The 14,402-nt window shown below is 39.3% G+C and overlaps 2 protein-coding genes across 2 annotated transcripts; one reads left to right on the top strand and one right to left on the bottom strand.

Moving 5' to 3' along the window:
* Positions 1–596: 596 nt before the first annotated feature.
* On the top strand, positions 597–7,032 carry LOC116523413 (probable guanine nucleotide exchange factor MCF2L2; the record flags this gene model as incomplete). The annotated part of the gene is made up of 4 exons (XM_032238520.1): positions 597–788; positions 1,784–1,961; positions 5,025–5,128; positions 6,940–7,032. Coding segments are annotated over 4 exons (567 nt in total), but the record flags the coding sequence as incomplete, so codon positions are not given.
* A 5,772-nt stretch (positions 7,033–12,804) lies between these two features.
* Positions 12,805–13,938, bottom strand: B3GNT5 (UDP-GlcNAc:betaGal beta-1,3-N-acetylglucosaminyltransferase 5). The gene has a single exon (XM_032238521.1). The coding sequence runs from the start codon at positions 13,936–13,938 to the stop codon at positions 12,805–12,807; it is 1,134 nt and encodes a 377-aa protein (XP_032094412.1).
* Between the last annotated feature and the right edge of the window lie 464 nt (positions 13,939–14,402).

The following is a 14,402-nucleotide window of genomic DNA, read 5'->3' as shown; positions in this document are numbered from 1 at the left end:
GTGTGCCTATTTTCCAGTGAGACAAACTGAGACAGGAAGATCATTTTATTACAATAGATCAGAATATTCAGACAAAAGGGATTCCTCATTCAAAGAGGGAACCCCTATCTTTAGCTTACATCCCCTTTGATAGTTAACATAGAGAAATCGCAGATGACTTACTCTCTGGAAACAAATACCGTGGGGGTAAGACACCCCTAACAACCTTTGGGGTTCTGTTAAGATACAGTCTGTTGTGCCTTAAAATTGGCTCTTCTCTACTGCCCAAAAATGGCTTCTACTGCACAGCACAGTAGAGTTGCTATGGTAACGGCTTCACAGTATTCCACAAGGGGGCTCTCTGGTAAGAGGGAAAATCCAACATTAGAAATTACATTTGGTCCGGACATTTGTGAATGTCTAATATAGGATTGGGATAAACAAACGCCAGGGCCACGCTGGGTTAACAGCTGGTTTGACATATTAATGGTGTCAACTCTTCATTCCTCTACTCTCCTAAAATGACCCTGCTCACACCACGGTGGACCCAGGGATTGATATCTGAGAAAATGTATTATCTGAGTTTTTAACAGCATATTCATCTCCTTTTTTTCAAGGCTAGTCAGTGGGGTGAAGCTGGAATCTACCTCTTAGCTTCCCAAGCTGTAGACAAATGCCAGACACAAGAGGGAGCCGAAACTGCACTTTGTGAGATAGAGAAGTTCCTGGAAACTCTCAAGGACCACCAGATGCTGAATGCAAAGGAGTTCTACAACCAGTTTGACATGATTCTCACCCCAGAAATAAAGGTAAGATCCTAAGAGGGCAGCCAGTGTTTGATGAATGTTCGTCCAAGGGTATTTGAAAGCCTTCAAATCTGAAGGCACTAATGTCTGTTGATAGTCAATGCCAGAGGTGTCCAACTTTGGCAGCTTTAAGACTTATGGACTTCCAATTACCGGAATTGTGGGAGTTGAAGTCCACAGGTCTTAGAGTTGCCAAGGTTGGACATCCCGGGTCAACGCTAAGACCAAGCGTCAGGTGCTGAAAAGATGCTTTTGAGTAGAAGCATTGCATTGGTTCCTTTGTTGTTATTAGTTGCGAAGTCATGTCCGACACATTGCAACGCCATGGACAGCGTTCCTCCAGGCCTTCCTGTCCTCTACCATCCTCTGGAGTCCATTTAAGCTCATGCCGACTGCTTCGGTGACTCCATCCAGCCACCTCATTCTCTGTCGTCCCCTTCTTTTGCCCTCAATCTTTCCCAGCATGAGGCTCTTCTCCAGGGAGTCCTTCCTTCTCATTAGATGGCCAAAGTATTTGAGTTTCATCTTCAGTATCTGGCCTTCTAAAGAGCAGTCAGGGTTGATCTCCTCTAGGACTGACTGGTTTGATCGCCTTGCAGTCCAAGGGACTCACAGGAGTCTTCTCCAGCACCATAATTCAAAGGCTTCAATTCTTTGGCGCTCAGCCTTTCTTATGGTCCAACCTTCACAGCCCTACATTGCAACTGAGAAAACCATAGCCGTGACTACAAGCACTTTGTTGGAAAGGTGATATCTCTGCTTTTTAGTATGCTGTCTAAATTTGCCATAGCTTTCCACCCCAGGAGCAAGCTTCTTTTAATTTCTTGGCTGCAGTCCCCATCTGCAGTGATCTTGGAGCTCAGGAAAATAAAATCTGTAACTACCTCCATTTCTTCCCCATCTATTTGCCAGGAATTGAGAGAGCCGAATGCCATGATCTTAGTTTTCTTATTTGTTCCTTACATAACCCCAATTTATGTATTTTTTCCCTCCTGCAGAGCAATGCCCAAAGAGTACTACAGAAACTCGAAGACGTGCAAGAAATGTTTGAGAAGAGACAAATCAGCCTGAAGAAGTTGGCAGCAAAACAGACCCGGCCGGTGCAACCCGTTGCCCCTCATCCCGAATCCTCACCCAAGAGAGCCTCTCCCAAAACTGTCCGCCCTGCTCCGTTAGGTAAGGTTTTGGGGGGGATGTCATGGGACGGAATAACTCTGGAGCCCCATGTTTAGAGAGATGGTTTTTCTGGCCAGGCGTTCTCTGTCGATCTCCTTTCTCTGTTTACTCTAGCTAGCTTAGTACTGCGCTGGTTCCTGGAATCGCACCCAGCTTAAGAGTCCTTTTAATCACCTAAAGATTCATGTGTATTTACTCTCAAGCTAGTCCCACAGGTCTTTGTGGATGTGTGGGTCATACTTCTTCAATTACTGTTGACCATACAATTCCTGGAATCTTCTGCACTGTGACAATTTAAAGGTGGCACTTAAAACAAGTTGTGGTCTCCCTTTTATTGTAACTGTTCAGCAGAGGCTAAACAACCTCTGGGGTTCTTAAATTGGATTATTTCTTTTTGCACTGAGCAAGGGATGGGACTCCAGGGCTTGTCTGATTGCAGCTTAGGCGAAGATCATTGTAAAATAGCACAATTAGGTTTTTTTAATTCTCACTTAATAAGGTCTCTATTGTCTTGCCCAAGCTTGGACTTTACTTAAGATAGATAGCAAGAAAAGATGGGAAAGGCAGAGAAGGGAATTCATACCTATTTTTAATTGGATGCAAGTAGTCCTCAACTTACAATCACGGTTGAGCCCCCGATTTATGTTGCTAAACAAGACAGTTGTTAAGTGGGTTTTGCCCCATTTTACAACCTGCCTCGCCACAGTTCTTAAGTGATTCACTGCAGTTGTTAAATTAATAACATGGTTGTTAAGTGGATCTGGCTTCCACATTGACTTTGCTTGTCAGAAATTTGCAAAAGGGGAACACATGACCCTGGGACACTGCAACGGTCATAAATATGAATCAGTTGCCAAACATTATGAATTTTGACCATGTGACCATGGGATGCTGCAACAGTCAGAAGTGTGAAAAATGGTCCCAAGTCTCTTTTTTTCAGCACCATTGTAACTTAAAACGGTCACTAAGTGAAAGGTTGTAAGTTGAGGACTATCTGTATGAGGATGCTGCTGGGAAAGGAAATACAAGAGACAAAAATAAAAGCATGGGCTGTGTTTGGATAAGAAAATGAACATTGTGAATAGCAGGAAAGCTATGTTACTATAATTAGTTTTTATGGGTTATTTTTTATTGGCGAAGGAGCAGCGGTGAAAGGTGAACTTTAGAAACGAAAATGTTGCTTGTTTCAACATTAGGGAGCCTACAGGGAATACAAAAAAAAAAAGATGGCACCAAGGGACATGATTAAAGCCCCATCCCCTTTTTAAAAGCATTATAAGTTATATAAATTCCTCCTAAGAAATGTAAGATAGGAGAGGAGATATATAATATAATATAAATAATATGATATAATAATATAATGTAATGTAATATATAATATAAGTATAGTATAATTAGTAAAATATAACATATAATACAATACAATATAATATAATACAATACAATACTATAGCGTGTGTGTTTGTGTATGTATGCATATATATGTGTGTATGCATGTATGTATATGTACCCACAGACACAGACACAGACACAGACACACACACATATATGTGTGTGTGTGTGTGTTGTATTTGTGCTGATAAATAAATAAAGGGAGACTAGTATAGATCTATTTCAAGCTATTTAGCTCTCATCAGCTAGCCATACCCTTACTGGGATTCGAACCTGGGCTGTATTGCATATTAGGCAGATGTATTAACCACTAAGCCACAGGCCTAGTGGTTAATAGTCCTAGTATAGATCTATTTCAAGCTATTTAGCTCTCATCAGCTAGCCATACCCTTATATATATATCAATCAGTGGTGAGATACGACCGATACGGGTGTACCGGTGCCTGCTGGGAGCACCTGGTACCGTTCCTTTATGGTGGGCGGGTGGGCCCTCCAGAGCGTACGACCCCCCGCGCTCCTTGCCTGTATTGAGCTGTTCAGGCCTTCTGTGCACAGAACATATGGCGCCTGTGTGATGCTCCACCGAGCAGCTGGAGCTTCGCGCAGATGTCACGGAGCATCGTGGGTGGTAAGTACGCATTTATGCACTGCGCACGTTCATGTGATAGATGCCTGGCCCCGTTGCACCATATTGGTTGCAACAGGATCTGGAACCCACCACTGATAGATACAAACACACATACACAAAACAAACATATATTAAAAAAGAGTCTTGAGAGTTAACCAGCTTGATACTATATGGTATAAAGCTATTAAGAAATCTATTTGTTCTGCTTTGGATACTCCGAAGACTCCACCCAGAAGATAAGAAAGGATACCAGTTATGGAGAGGATCCCTGACAATACCACCTGCCCTGATCAAGCATAGCTTATGTGCCATATTCTTGGTAGAAAGAAGTGTACTTTCAATAATCTTTTCTACCGTCCTCACCACTCTGCACAGCCTTCCTGTCCGAAATATCTCCAAACCAAACAGTGGATACAATAGTGGATGCTTTCAATCGTCCCTTTATAGAAAGTGGTAAGGATAGAGGATGCTGCCCCCACCCCCAATGCTGTGCTTTAGCAAACAGTGTAGCTGGAATGCATGAAAGAAAGCAATTCCCAGATCAGACTGCCTTTAAAATTACCTGCTAACTTCCAGGGGCATAGCATTTTGATGCTTCCATTGTAAATGCAAGTTGGTGGCCAAGCACCCAAATCATGATCACATGACCCTCGGGGGTGGTGTGATGGTTATAACTTTGAGGATGGGCCATAAGTCACCTTTTCCCCAAAGCTTTTGTAACTTCGAACCATTGTTAAATGAATGGTTGTAAGTCCAGGATTTCTGTACATTAAACCCCCAAATAACCACGTGGGTGGGGTTCTTGCAGAAGAGTTTAAACATTGTTTGTGTTGCATAAACACAACTAATGGTAAGTAAAAAGGGGGAAGAGAGGAAAGCATTCCATGTTTTGAACGTTCCACTGTATAGGCAGCACAATTAAGTTAGAATAAATTTTATCTCAGACATCTGATAACACAACCAGAAATTCTGCCTAATCCAGTGTGGCAATTTTTGATCTTTTGATAGTTCTGTTTATTTGATTTCCCCCCCCCCCCCTGCAGCTCCCAACAGAAGATCAGCAGAAATTCCTAGCCCTCCAAAATCCATTTCTGATGCAGATTTGTCAAAAAAGAAAAGTGTAAAGAAAGCTAAAGGTGGAATTAAGGTAAGAGAGTTGTAATAGTTGCAAATTAAGTTTTCATTGAGCGTATCTGGTGTTGCACGTAGTACAGCAATGTTTCTCAACCTTAGCAATTTAAAGAAGTCTGGAATCAGCTTTTTATTTTTCCAATTTCTAGACTTTGCTCACCCACTTCACAAGATTTTATTGCCAACAATGGACATAAAAGGGTAGTAATACAGGTAGTCCTCAAGTTATGACCATAATTGAACCCAGAATTATGGTCATAAGTCGTGCCGGTTATTAAGCACATCACCGTATGACCAATCTGGATTTTGCAACATTTTTTGCAGTGATTGTTAATTGAGCCCATTGTACCCAATGGTCGAGTTTTTTTACCAGAAATGGTCACATGACCACAAGAAACTGCATAAAGGTGGACCAGTTCCAAAGGCCCAAAATGTGATCATGTGACTGTGGGGGAGGGGAAGAAGCAGACATCGGAACTTCATAAGAGAGTTGTAAGTAGAACTTGGGGAGGTTCTTCATAACTTTGCATGGTAGCTAAAGAACCAGTCGTAAATTGAGGACTACCTGTAAATACGTAACAGCATCCATTTTTGGTGGTGCCATGTTTCAGAAGGTTTTGGTGGAGATGTGGTGGAAGTAAAACTGGCGGGTCAAATCATTGTAGAATGTAATATACCAGTTTTCCACCCTCCAAAACACATACCCAGAAGGCTCATCTTATAGAACAGGGTTGGTGAAATGGGAGCGCTCGCACGCATGGGGGAGCAGCAGAAACCGGAAAAGCAGCTCCCCAGCGCGTATGCGCGGGAGCGCCAGAAACCGGAAGAATAGTTCTACAGCAATGGTCATCTGGTCTTCCAGTTTCTGGCAGGCAGGCATGCGCGAAGACCAGCTGGCTGGCGTGCATGCGCATATTGGAACCTGGAAGGGCAACGGGCGACGTCTGGCATGCCCTGAAAGAAGGTTCTGCGTGCCACTTCCGGCACAGGTGCATAGGTTCGCCATCATGGTTATAGAACATGGCTGGGTCAGCAGCTTTGTTCCCCACAATCTTTGGAAACATATCCAACAAAAGGAATCAAATAATAATAATTAAATCAACCTCCAGTCAGAAATGAGCCGAGGTGGCGCAGTGGTTAGGGTGCAGCACTGCAGGCCACTTCAGTTGACTGTTATCTGCAGTTCGGCTGTTCAAATCTCACCAGCTCAAGGTTGACTCAGCCTTCCATCCTTCCGAGGTGGGTGAAATGAGGACCCAGACTGTGGGGGCAATATGCTGACTCTGTAAACCGCTTAGAGAGGGCTGAAAGCCCTATGAAGCGGTATATAAGTCTAACTGCGAGCTGCTATTGCTAAATGGCTTGATCTACTAAACCTTTTGTTGTTGTTCAGTTGTGCCTAATCCTAGGTAGTCCCTAATATCAATTTCTGCTACTCCCAGACAAACAGGAAGTAACAGAGGAAGAGGAGTAAACCATTTAATAGACAGCCACATGAAAGTCCAGGCGTTAGAACATTTTTCAAGTGTCATTGGACTTCAAAGTTAATTACACATAACTGAATTCCTGTTATTTTTCATAAAAGGTTCGCGGCCAAGTAAGAATCAGGTAGCATAAAGATGGCTGTGACAAGACCAGTTTTAGAGTCAAAACAAAATCGTCAGCCAAACCAGGAGGATTTTGCATTTTTGTTTCTTAAAATGCGAGTTTCCAGGCCATGTCATTTTAATAGGAAATTTAGAAATTGTCATCTGGGCAGATAAAGGAGCCCTGAATCTCAAAACGTTTTGTTTTGTGTTCCTGTGTTTTCCAAAAATAATAATCCAGATTGAAGTGATGCATGAAGCAAGTCAGGGAGGTTCCAGCAGAGCCTTGGTAATAAGTGAAAGTGAAGAAAATCTTTCCACTAGGAGAAGGTAGGAAATTCCTTGTTCTGAGTAAGGTGATTATTATTATTTTTTTTAAAAAAAACGGATCCGTCTATTATTCTGATCAAGGAAGTGGTGTGTTACTATTGTGTCAGAAATATGTGCATTTTCACGACCATGGGTGGGATTATATAGGTAGTCCTTAACCTACCATTTGTTTAGTGACCAGTCAAATGGTGCTGAAAATAGTGGCCAAAAAAACGGTCCTCGCTTTTACAACTGCTACAGCATCTCCACCGTCACATGATTAAAATGCAATGGGCATGTGGCAGTATCAGTGGTTGCAATTTGTGAGCTTAGCTATCTCTGCCAAGCAAAATCAAGGGGGGAAGCTGCCTTCACTTAATGACCACCTGATTCACTTAACAACTCAGTGATTCAATTAAGCACTGTAGCAAAGAGGTCATAAAATTGGGTGTGACTCACTTAATAACCGCCTTGCTTAACAGAAGGCATTCTGGTCCCAGTTATGGTCGTGAGTCAAGGACCACCTTTATTCCATTTCTAGTTCCTTGGGTCGCCAGCACAAGATCTGAAGATAATGCTGTGTTATACTTTGTTTGTAAAAAGGATGAACTAGGCTTCTTTGACCTTGTATGAACCCAAAACATGAACCTATCTCAAAAAAAATAATATGGAGCAAAAAAAAAAAAAAGATGCAGAGAAGAATAACCAAAATGATTTAGATGTAATAATCAGATCTCCCATGACTGGAGTTATTTCACCTAGCATGAAGGATTGACAAGATGCCTGGCTTGCAAAATATAGACAAAAAAGGCTTTCTCTAGAATAATATGGAAATTCAGAAGTATCTCATCTCAAACATGTTTGCGTGCACTAAAAACCATTTATTAATATTTTATTATAAGATATGGTTTATTTTCTATTTTATTTATGTTTGTATCAAATACATATTTTTACTTTATAGTGTGTTTATAAATCAATATGTATTTTATATTTAGGAATATTTATTCATAAATATGTATTTATAAATCCTTGTTTACCTTTATTAAATGCTTATCTTTAGGGAGGGGAATTTTTTTTCTGAAACCAAGATGTATCTAATAATTTAAAACCAATTCCCTAATTTTTAAGGGAAAAACAATGTTATGCACAACTGAGTGAGAATGGTAGTTCACAGTGTGTATATATGAATGCATATATATTAATATAATATAAGAGCCAAGGTGGCGCAGTGGTTAAATGCAGCACTGCAGGCTACTGCTAGATCAGCAGTTCAGCGGTTCAAATCTCACTGGCTCAGGGTTGACTCAGCCTTCCATCCTTCCGAGGTGGGTAAAATGAGGACCCAGATTGTTGGGGGCAATATGCTGACTCTCTGTAAACCACTTAGAGAGGGCTGAAAGCCCTATGAAGCGGTATATAAGTCTACTGCTATTGCTATTGCTATAATATAAGTGAGAATTTTTACATCATTATGGTTATTAATATATTTTCCCATTTCAATGATCCTCCAATATTATGGTAGTTCTAGATTAATGAATGTCATTTGGTTAAGGTTTGGTTAAGGTATATTTAATTTGTATGCCGCCCTATTCCCGAGAGTCTCAGGGCGGCTAACAATCTGGGGGGAAGGGGGGGTACAAAATAAAAGTAAAAAGACAAACAATTTAAAAATACGGCAACATTCATACCTCGGATGGGGCTGGAAGATTCAACAGCCCCAGGCCTGCCGGAACAACCAGGTCTTAGTAGCTTTGCGGAAAGCCGGAAGGGTGGTAAGGGTCTGGATCTCGACGGGGAGATCGTTCCAGCGGGCCGGAGCAGCCACAGAGAAGGCCCTCCCCCGGGGAGTTGCCAGCCGACATTGGCCGGCAGATGGAATTCGGAGGAGACCGATTTGATAAATCACTTCCTTATTGTAACGGGAACTATTTTTTAAATGCTCTTAATCCAATTTCCACATTATTTAATTGCCATCGTAGAGGTCTCTAAAATTTACACCTTGAAAAATTTGTGTCTGTTTATAACTACATACATGGAAGAGAATCCTGTATCTATATTGATTTTTTAATACACTGTCCTTAATTCATGACTATTTCATAAGCTCCCAAGACTAGCAGTTGTATCTAACTCATCTAAATAATTAACAACTTGTTCCTTTTTAAAAAGACAATACTGCAAAATAAATATGTACGACAACTAAGCTATGTTAGATGATAGTCTTGGATAGAATTATTGATACAAATCTGTGTTTGTATTCATTTATGAATTAATGGAGGATTCAGAGCTGGCAAAAATTACATTTCTGATTGTTCCAGGTGTAATGTGATCCATAAGTAACTATATATAATCTTTTTTTCCAGATATATTAAGTATTAGATTATAGAACAGGGCTACCATATAAGCACACTCTTATGCCTCTTTATTCCTATACATAAATATTTGGCATGTTTAGTAGTATTTGTATTTTGTATTTATTGCACATTTATAGGCCGCCCTTTTCCCTGAGGGGACTCAGGGCGGCTTACAATAAAAGGGGAAAGGGAGTGTAGGACAAATACAGAAAGAAATGTGAACAAAAGTAAATTAAACAGTAAAACACAACATTCACTCGACATTCGGGAGGGGCGAAAGTAAACTTATCCCCGGGCCTGACGGGCTAGCCAGGTCTTGAGGGCTGTGCGGAAGGCCTGGACGGTGGTGAGGGTACGGATCTCCACGGGGAGATTATTCCATAGCGTCGGAGCCGCAACAGAGAAGGCTCTCCTCCGAGTACGGTAGTCGCCAGTCGGCACTGACTGGCGGATGGAATACGGAGGAGGCCAACTCTATGCGATCTGATGGGACGCAGGGAGGTAATTGGCAGAAGGCGGTCTCTCAGTATGGAATCATATTTATTCCAGAGGAAAATCTCTAGATTTACTTTTATTTTATTTACAAGATTTATAGCCCCACAACTCCAAAATGACTCTGGGTGGCTTAGGTTACGAATAAGAAGACTAAAAATAGTACAATATATTAAAATCTAGAAGCCAGTTCGGTTTAGTCATTAAGGCACCATGCTACAAAAATAAATACTGTAAATGTAACCCCATGTGTCTTGCCAAACATACTCCCTTTAATGAGAAATTACCAGTAAGGTCCCATAAGCCTGAGAGAACAGAAAGATGTTTAGGCTACTTTTGAGGGTGGGAGCAAATGGCTTGAGTAATAATCCAGGGGTGCCCAATTTAGGCAACTTTAAGACGTGTGGATTTCAACTCCCAGAATTCTATGCTGGCTGAGGAATTTGGGGAATTGAAACTTACAAGTCTTAAAGTTGCCAAATTTGAAGACCCCTGTAAAATAGTTCTGTGTGCCTGTGTGTTTGTGTTTGTGTGTGTGTTAGGCATTCCCCAAACGCAAGGCTTTGCATAATGTTTAGGGAGAGGTTTAAAATACAAGATTCTGAAAATGTGCTTCTTTGGCAAAGCAGATTCCTTCCAATTATAATCTGTTTTACATGAGCACAAGCATATTTAAGGTGCACATTTTAAAAAAATATGTATACATTAATGTTCAGTATTTGAATAACTGTGGAAAGATTTATCCTATAAAGAATAGAGATTTCTATTGCTGCCACAAAAGAAGTAAAATACTTAGCACGTGCAAAATTGCTGTCGGTAATTGCTATCAATACTTCAGGCTATTGCGATTAAATCAGGCCTTTTGATAAAATAAGGCTGTTTTCCAATATATGCCCTGGTTTCCAGAAAGCAAATTTATGGCTGAACTAATGTGCCAAGAAGCAGAGTTGAAGTTGCCTGCCAGGGAGGTAAAATCACAGTGTGTGCTTGTTATCCAGTGTTTTTAACTTAGTATCTCAGGAGACAAAATCTTATTCACAATTATTGGAATTGCAATCTCAAAGAAAAATGTTCTATTTTACAAGCAGCAAATGTTATTGTGGAAAAATTAGAGAACATTTACAAAGTACACAACATGTTTATTGAAAATAGATATTTTATAAAACACTGTTCAGAACAAAGTGTCATGAATAAAATAATTGCCGTCCTTAGATATATTTTTTTTAATCAAATAGCTGTAAACCAAACAGGTAAAAACTAGCATAACAGTAATGTAATAACACATATCTTGAGTGACAATTCAGGCCGGTACAAGTACTTGTGAAGTCAAGAAAAAAATAGTATTGCACCCTGCATCTGTAACACTAGTAAACCTAAGAATTTTCTGTTTAAAAATTTTAAAGATAATGTTCAGATCATCAAGCTTAAGAGTCTTAAGGGGAAAAGGATGCTTTCATAAAGTATTTCAATAATTAAACATTCTTCTCTGTGCTAAACAATATACAACTCTATTTCTTAACTAATACTTTTTCAACATAACAAACCTGCTATGAAACAAAAAACATGCACAGCTTTTTCATCGTTAGCACACGTGTGAGTTTATGATTTGTAATTCTGCAAAAACATGAACATTTAATTTATTCTGACACAACAGACAAGTCAAATGTTTGATTTAGGGCAAGATGAGGATATTCAAGCATTTTGTGTCTATGGTCTGTCTATCAGTAGTTGTTAGCTTTATATTATTTTGAAATTGGTTACAGTAACATAGAATTCTCACTCCCAATAAAACCCATATTAAATTTGCCTTAATTTCAACATCAAAACTCAATAAACAGGGAAGAGAGAAACCAGTAAAGCAAATGTCTTGATGGAAAAGAATGCCTAAGAGGCATGCAGTTTCACCCTGTTTCATTCCATTCTGGAAGTGGAAGATGTGGTTATTTTACTCATGTTAAGAATTGCAAAATGGGAGAACTTTTCAATTGAAAGATTATAAATGGTAAAATCCCTGAAACTCTGATTAAGAGAAAACTACTTTATGAAACTAGCACAGCTTGGATGTAAACAGTTCATTTATTTTAAAATATATTTATGCTGCCTAATCATGTATATGCCAATTTCGTAGTTTTTGAAAGTAAAAAAGAATGGAATTAAATACTTTACATTTTAAAAGAGTGTTCCGCAGGGCTCATATAAGTGTTCCTACAGTGTAACTTCAGTATTAATTTCTTAAAAATATCTCTTGCTTAATGGGAATCATTGGGGAGATAACACAATTGCAGTGAACACCAACTGAACAAATCCAATGGGGCCTTGTAGATTGGAGCACTGAGGCAGGGCCATCAATTTTATGCTGTTTATGTTTTGATGTGCAACTTTGGACTATGAAATGTAAGATAACAGCTTTGCTGAATTCACCAGAAGTATTTAATGTCAACAGTGGCATCACTTGCTAGCATCAGGTTTTTTTTATTCATCTTGAGTGATCACATAATAAAACACAAAAAGCTATTCAGTTCTAAAAGCATTAGATCAAAATGTAATAATGTGCTTAGAAGTGATAAAACTGTGTCTGTGGAAAAAGTGCATTAGTATACTGTCACATCAAGTACTTTATCTTTCTCCACGTGACCTGCAAATATTAACATATCAGAAAATGTGTGTTTTTCAACTAATCAACAATTCCATTTCATTTGGTAATTTCATAGTTCCAGATTGAGAAGTATAAATGTTAACTTTAAGATTTATCCAGTTGTTAAAGTTATCTGGTGGGAAACTTTACTATAATAGGAAAATTGTTTTTATAATTATAATGTTCCTTTGGAGAACCGTGCAATCTGCAGGCAAGTTTTTATTGAATTTTCGCTATATTCATTTTAATTTGTTATGGAGAAAGCAAGTGACTTCCTCCTTCATTTCTGGCTCAGTCAATCTATTCTGATATTCAAGTATTAGGAAAATGCAGCTGAACAAAGATATGTATTGTGATTATATAATCTGCAAAGCAGCATAATATTAACTATTCTACAATATATACTACCCCAAACTCCAGAAGAAAAGTTTTTCACTCTTAGATCTGTAATCTGTTGCCAAAAATACTGAAGGTCTTCTACATGCCCATGAGAAGTAATCATTTTGTCATAAATGCAAGGATGATATGGAGCCTTTCCTCCCCCGGTAAAGAAGGGGTGATTCTGTGGTACAATCCCCACTTTGTTGGCACAAAATCCCATGAAAACATCATCTATGTAAAAACTTGAATTAAGAGTCTGTGAGGCTCGGTATACTTTAGCAGCAACGTCCCTGGATAGAACATACCCAGCTCCAGCTGTGTAGTCCGGATAGGCATGCCATGGGTACATTTCATAGGAAACATAATATTTGCTTTTTTTATTCCTGATGGGAGGTGATGCATGATGGACGTGCCCAATCCAAACATCCTGAGCTCCAATTTGTGCTAGATTTTGGAGGTATGCAATAAGATTTGGCGTGTGGATAAATATGTCATCATCGGCTGGCATGATAAACTTGGCATGAGGGCAGAAGTTGTTTGCCCAGCTGAACTGCAACAGTAATTTGTAGGTAAGATTGTAAAAATTATCCAAAAAGTCTTGTTGAATCAGATCACCATACCTCTTGTCTTCCCTTTCCAGCTTCATTTGAACGTCACTTCCCAGTGAAAAATTTTCTGATTGCCCTAAAACAAATAAGACTTTTATGGTGGCATTCAGATAGTGATGAACGTAGTCTTCATTACCCCATGTTTGTCGAATTGCATCTCTCCTGTGGTAGTTTTCAGGTGGAGTCTTTACAAGGATCAAAAGGAGAACATCTTGCCCTTGACATTTCTCCTCGTGATTGATCAAATATCGATGCCTTGCTACCCTGTTACATCTGCTAGTAGTTAGGTTGTCATTCACAAAAGTATAGCCATTTATGAGGAATCTGTACGAGAGAGATTTCATATATTGCGCAAAGCTAGGGCTATCAATTTCTACCGAAAAAAACAGGAAGCACAGAACAAAACAAGTGGCAAAAATGTGCACAAACTGATATTTTCTAATTCTTCTAGAATTAACATACATTCTGTTTCACTTTTTTACATATGATTCCAATTAAAGATTTGGATTTTTAAATAAGTTCTCGCGTGAGACTTCAACATTTCTCTTACAGGAAAAGTGTTCATTTTATATGCATCTGAGTTACTGGAGAGTCACCTCAATTAAATCCCAAAGTATTCACTTTTAAAAGTCATCTTGTTTCCAAATAAATTTGGTGAATGTAGGACTTTGACAATGTACAATGATTCTCTTGTTGCCTCTTCACCTGATGTAATATCAGCTCAGAACTGAATAGTTATAGCAGCAGCATCTGCAAAACAGAAGAAAAACAAAATTAATCTCAAATATAGTTCATAATTTCTATATGATATGATAATTACTTCACAGATTCAAGCAGTCTTGAGAATTAGACTTGCCCAACAGGTATCTATGGAGATTCTCAATCATTCTGGTCATGGTAATCCCAAAGGTGCCTTTTTTCCCCCTAA

Source organism: Thamnophis elegans, unplaced genomic scaffold (genome assembly GCF_009769535.1).
Source record: "Thamnophis elegans isolate rThaEle1 unplaced genomic scaffold, rThaEle1.pri scaffold_269_arrow_ctg1, whole genome shotgun sequence".
Lineage (NCBI taxonomy): Eukaryota > Metazoa > Chordata > Lepidosauria > Squamata > Colubridae > Thamnophis > Thamnophis elegans.
Note: the sequence above shows the minus strand (reverse complement) of the source record. Positions and strands in the feature narration are given on the sequence as shown.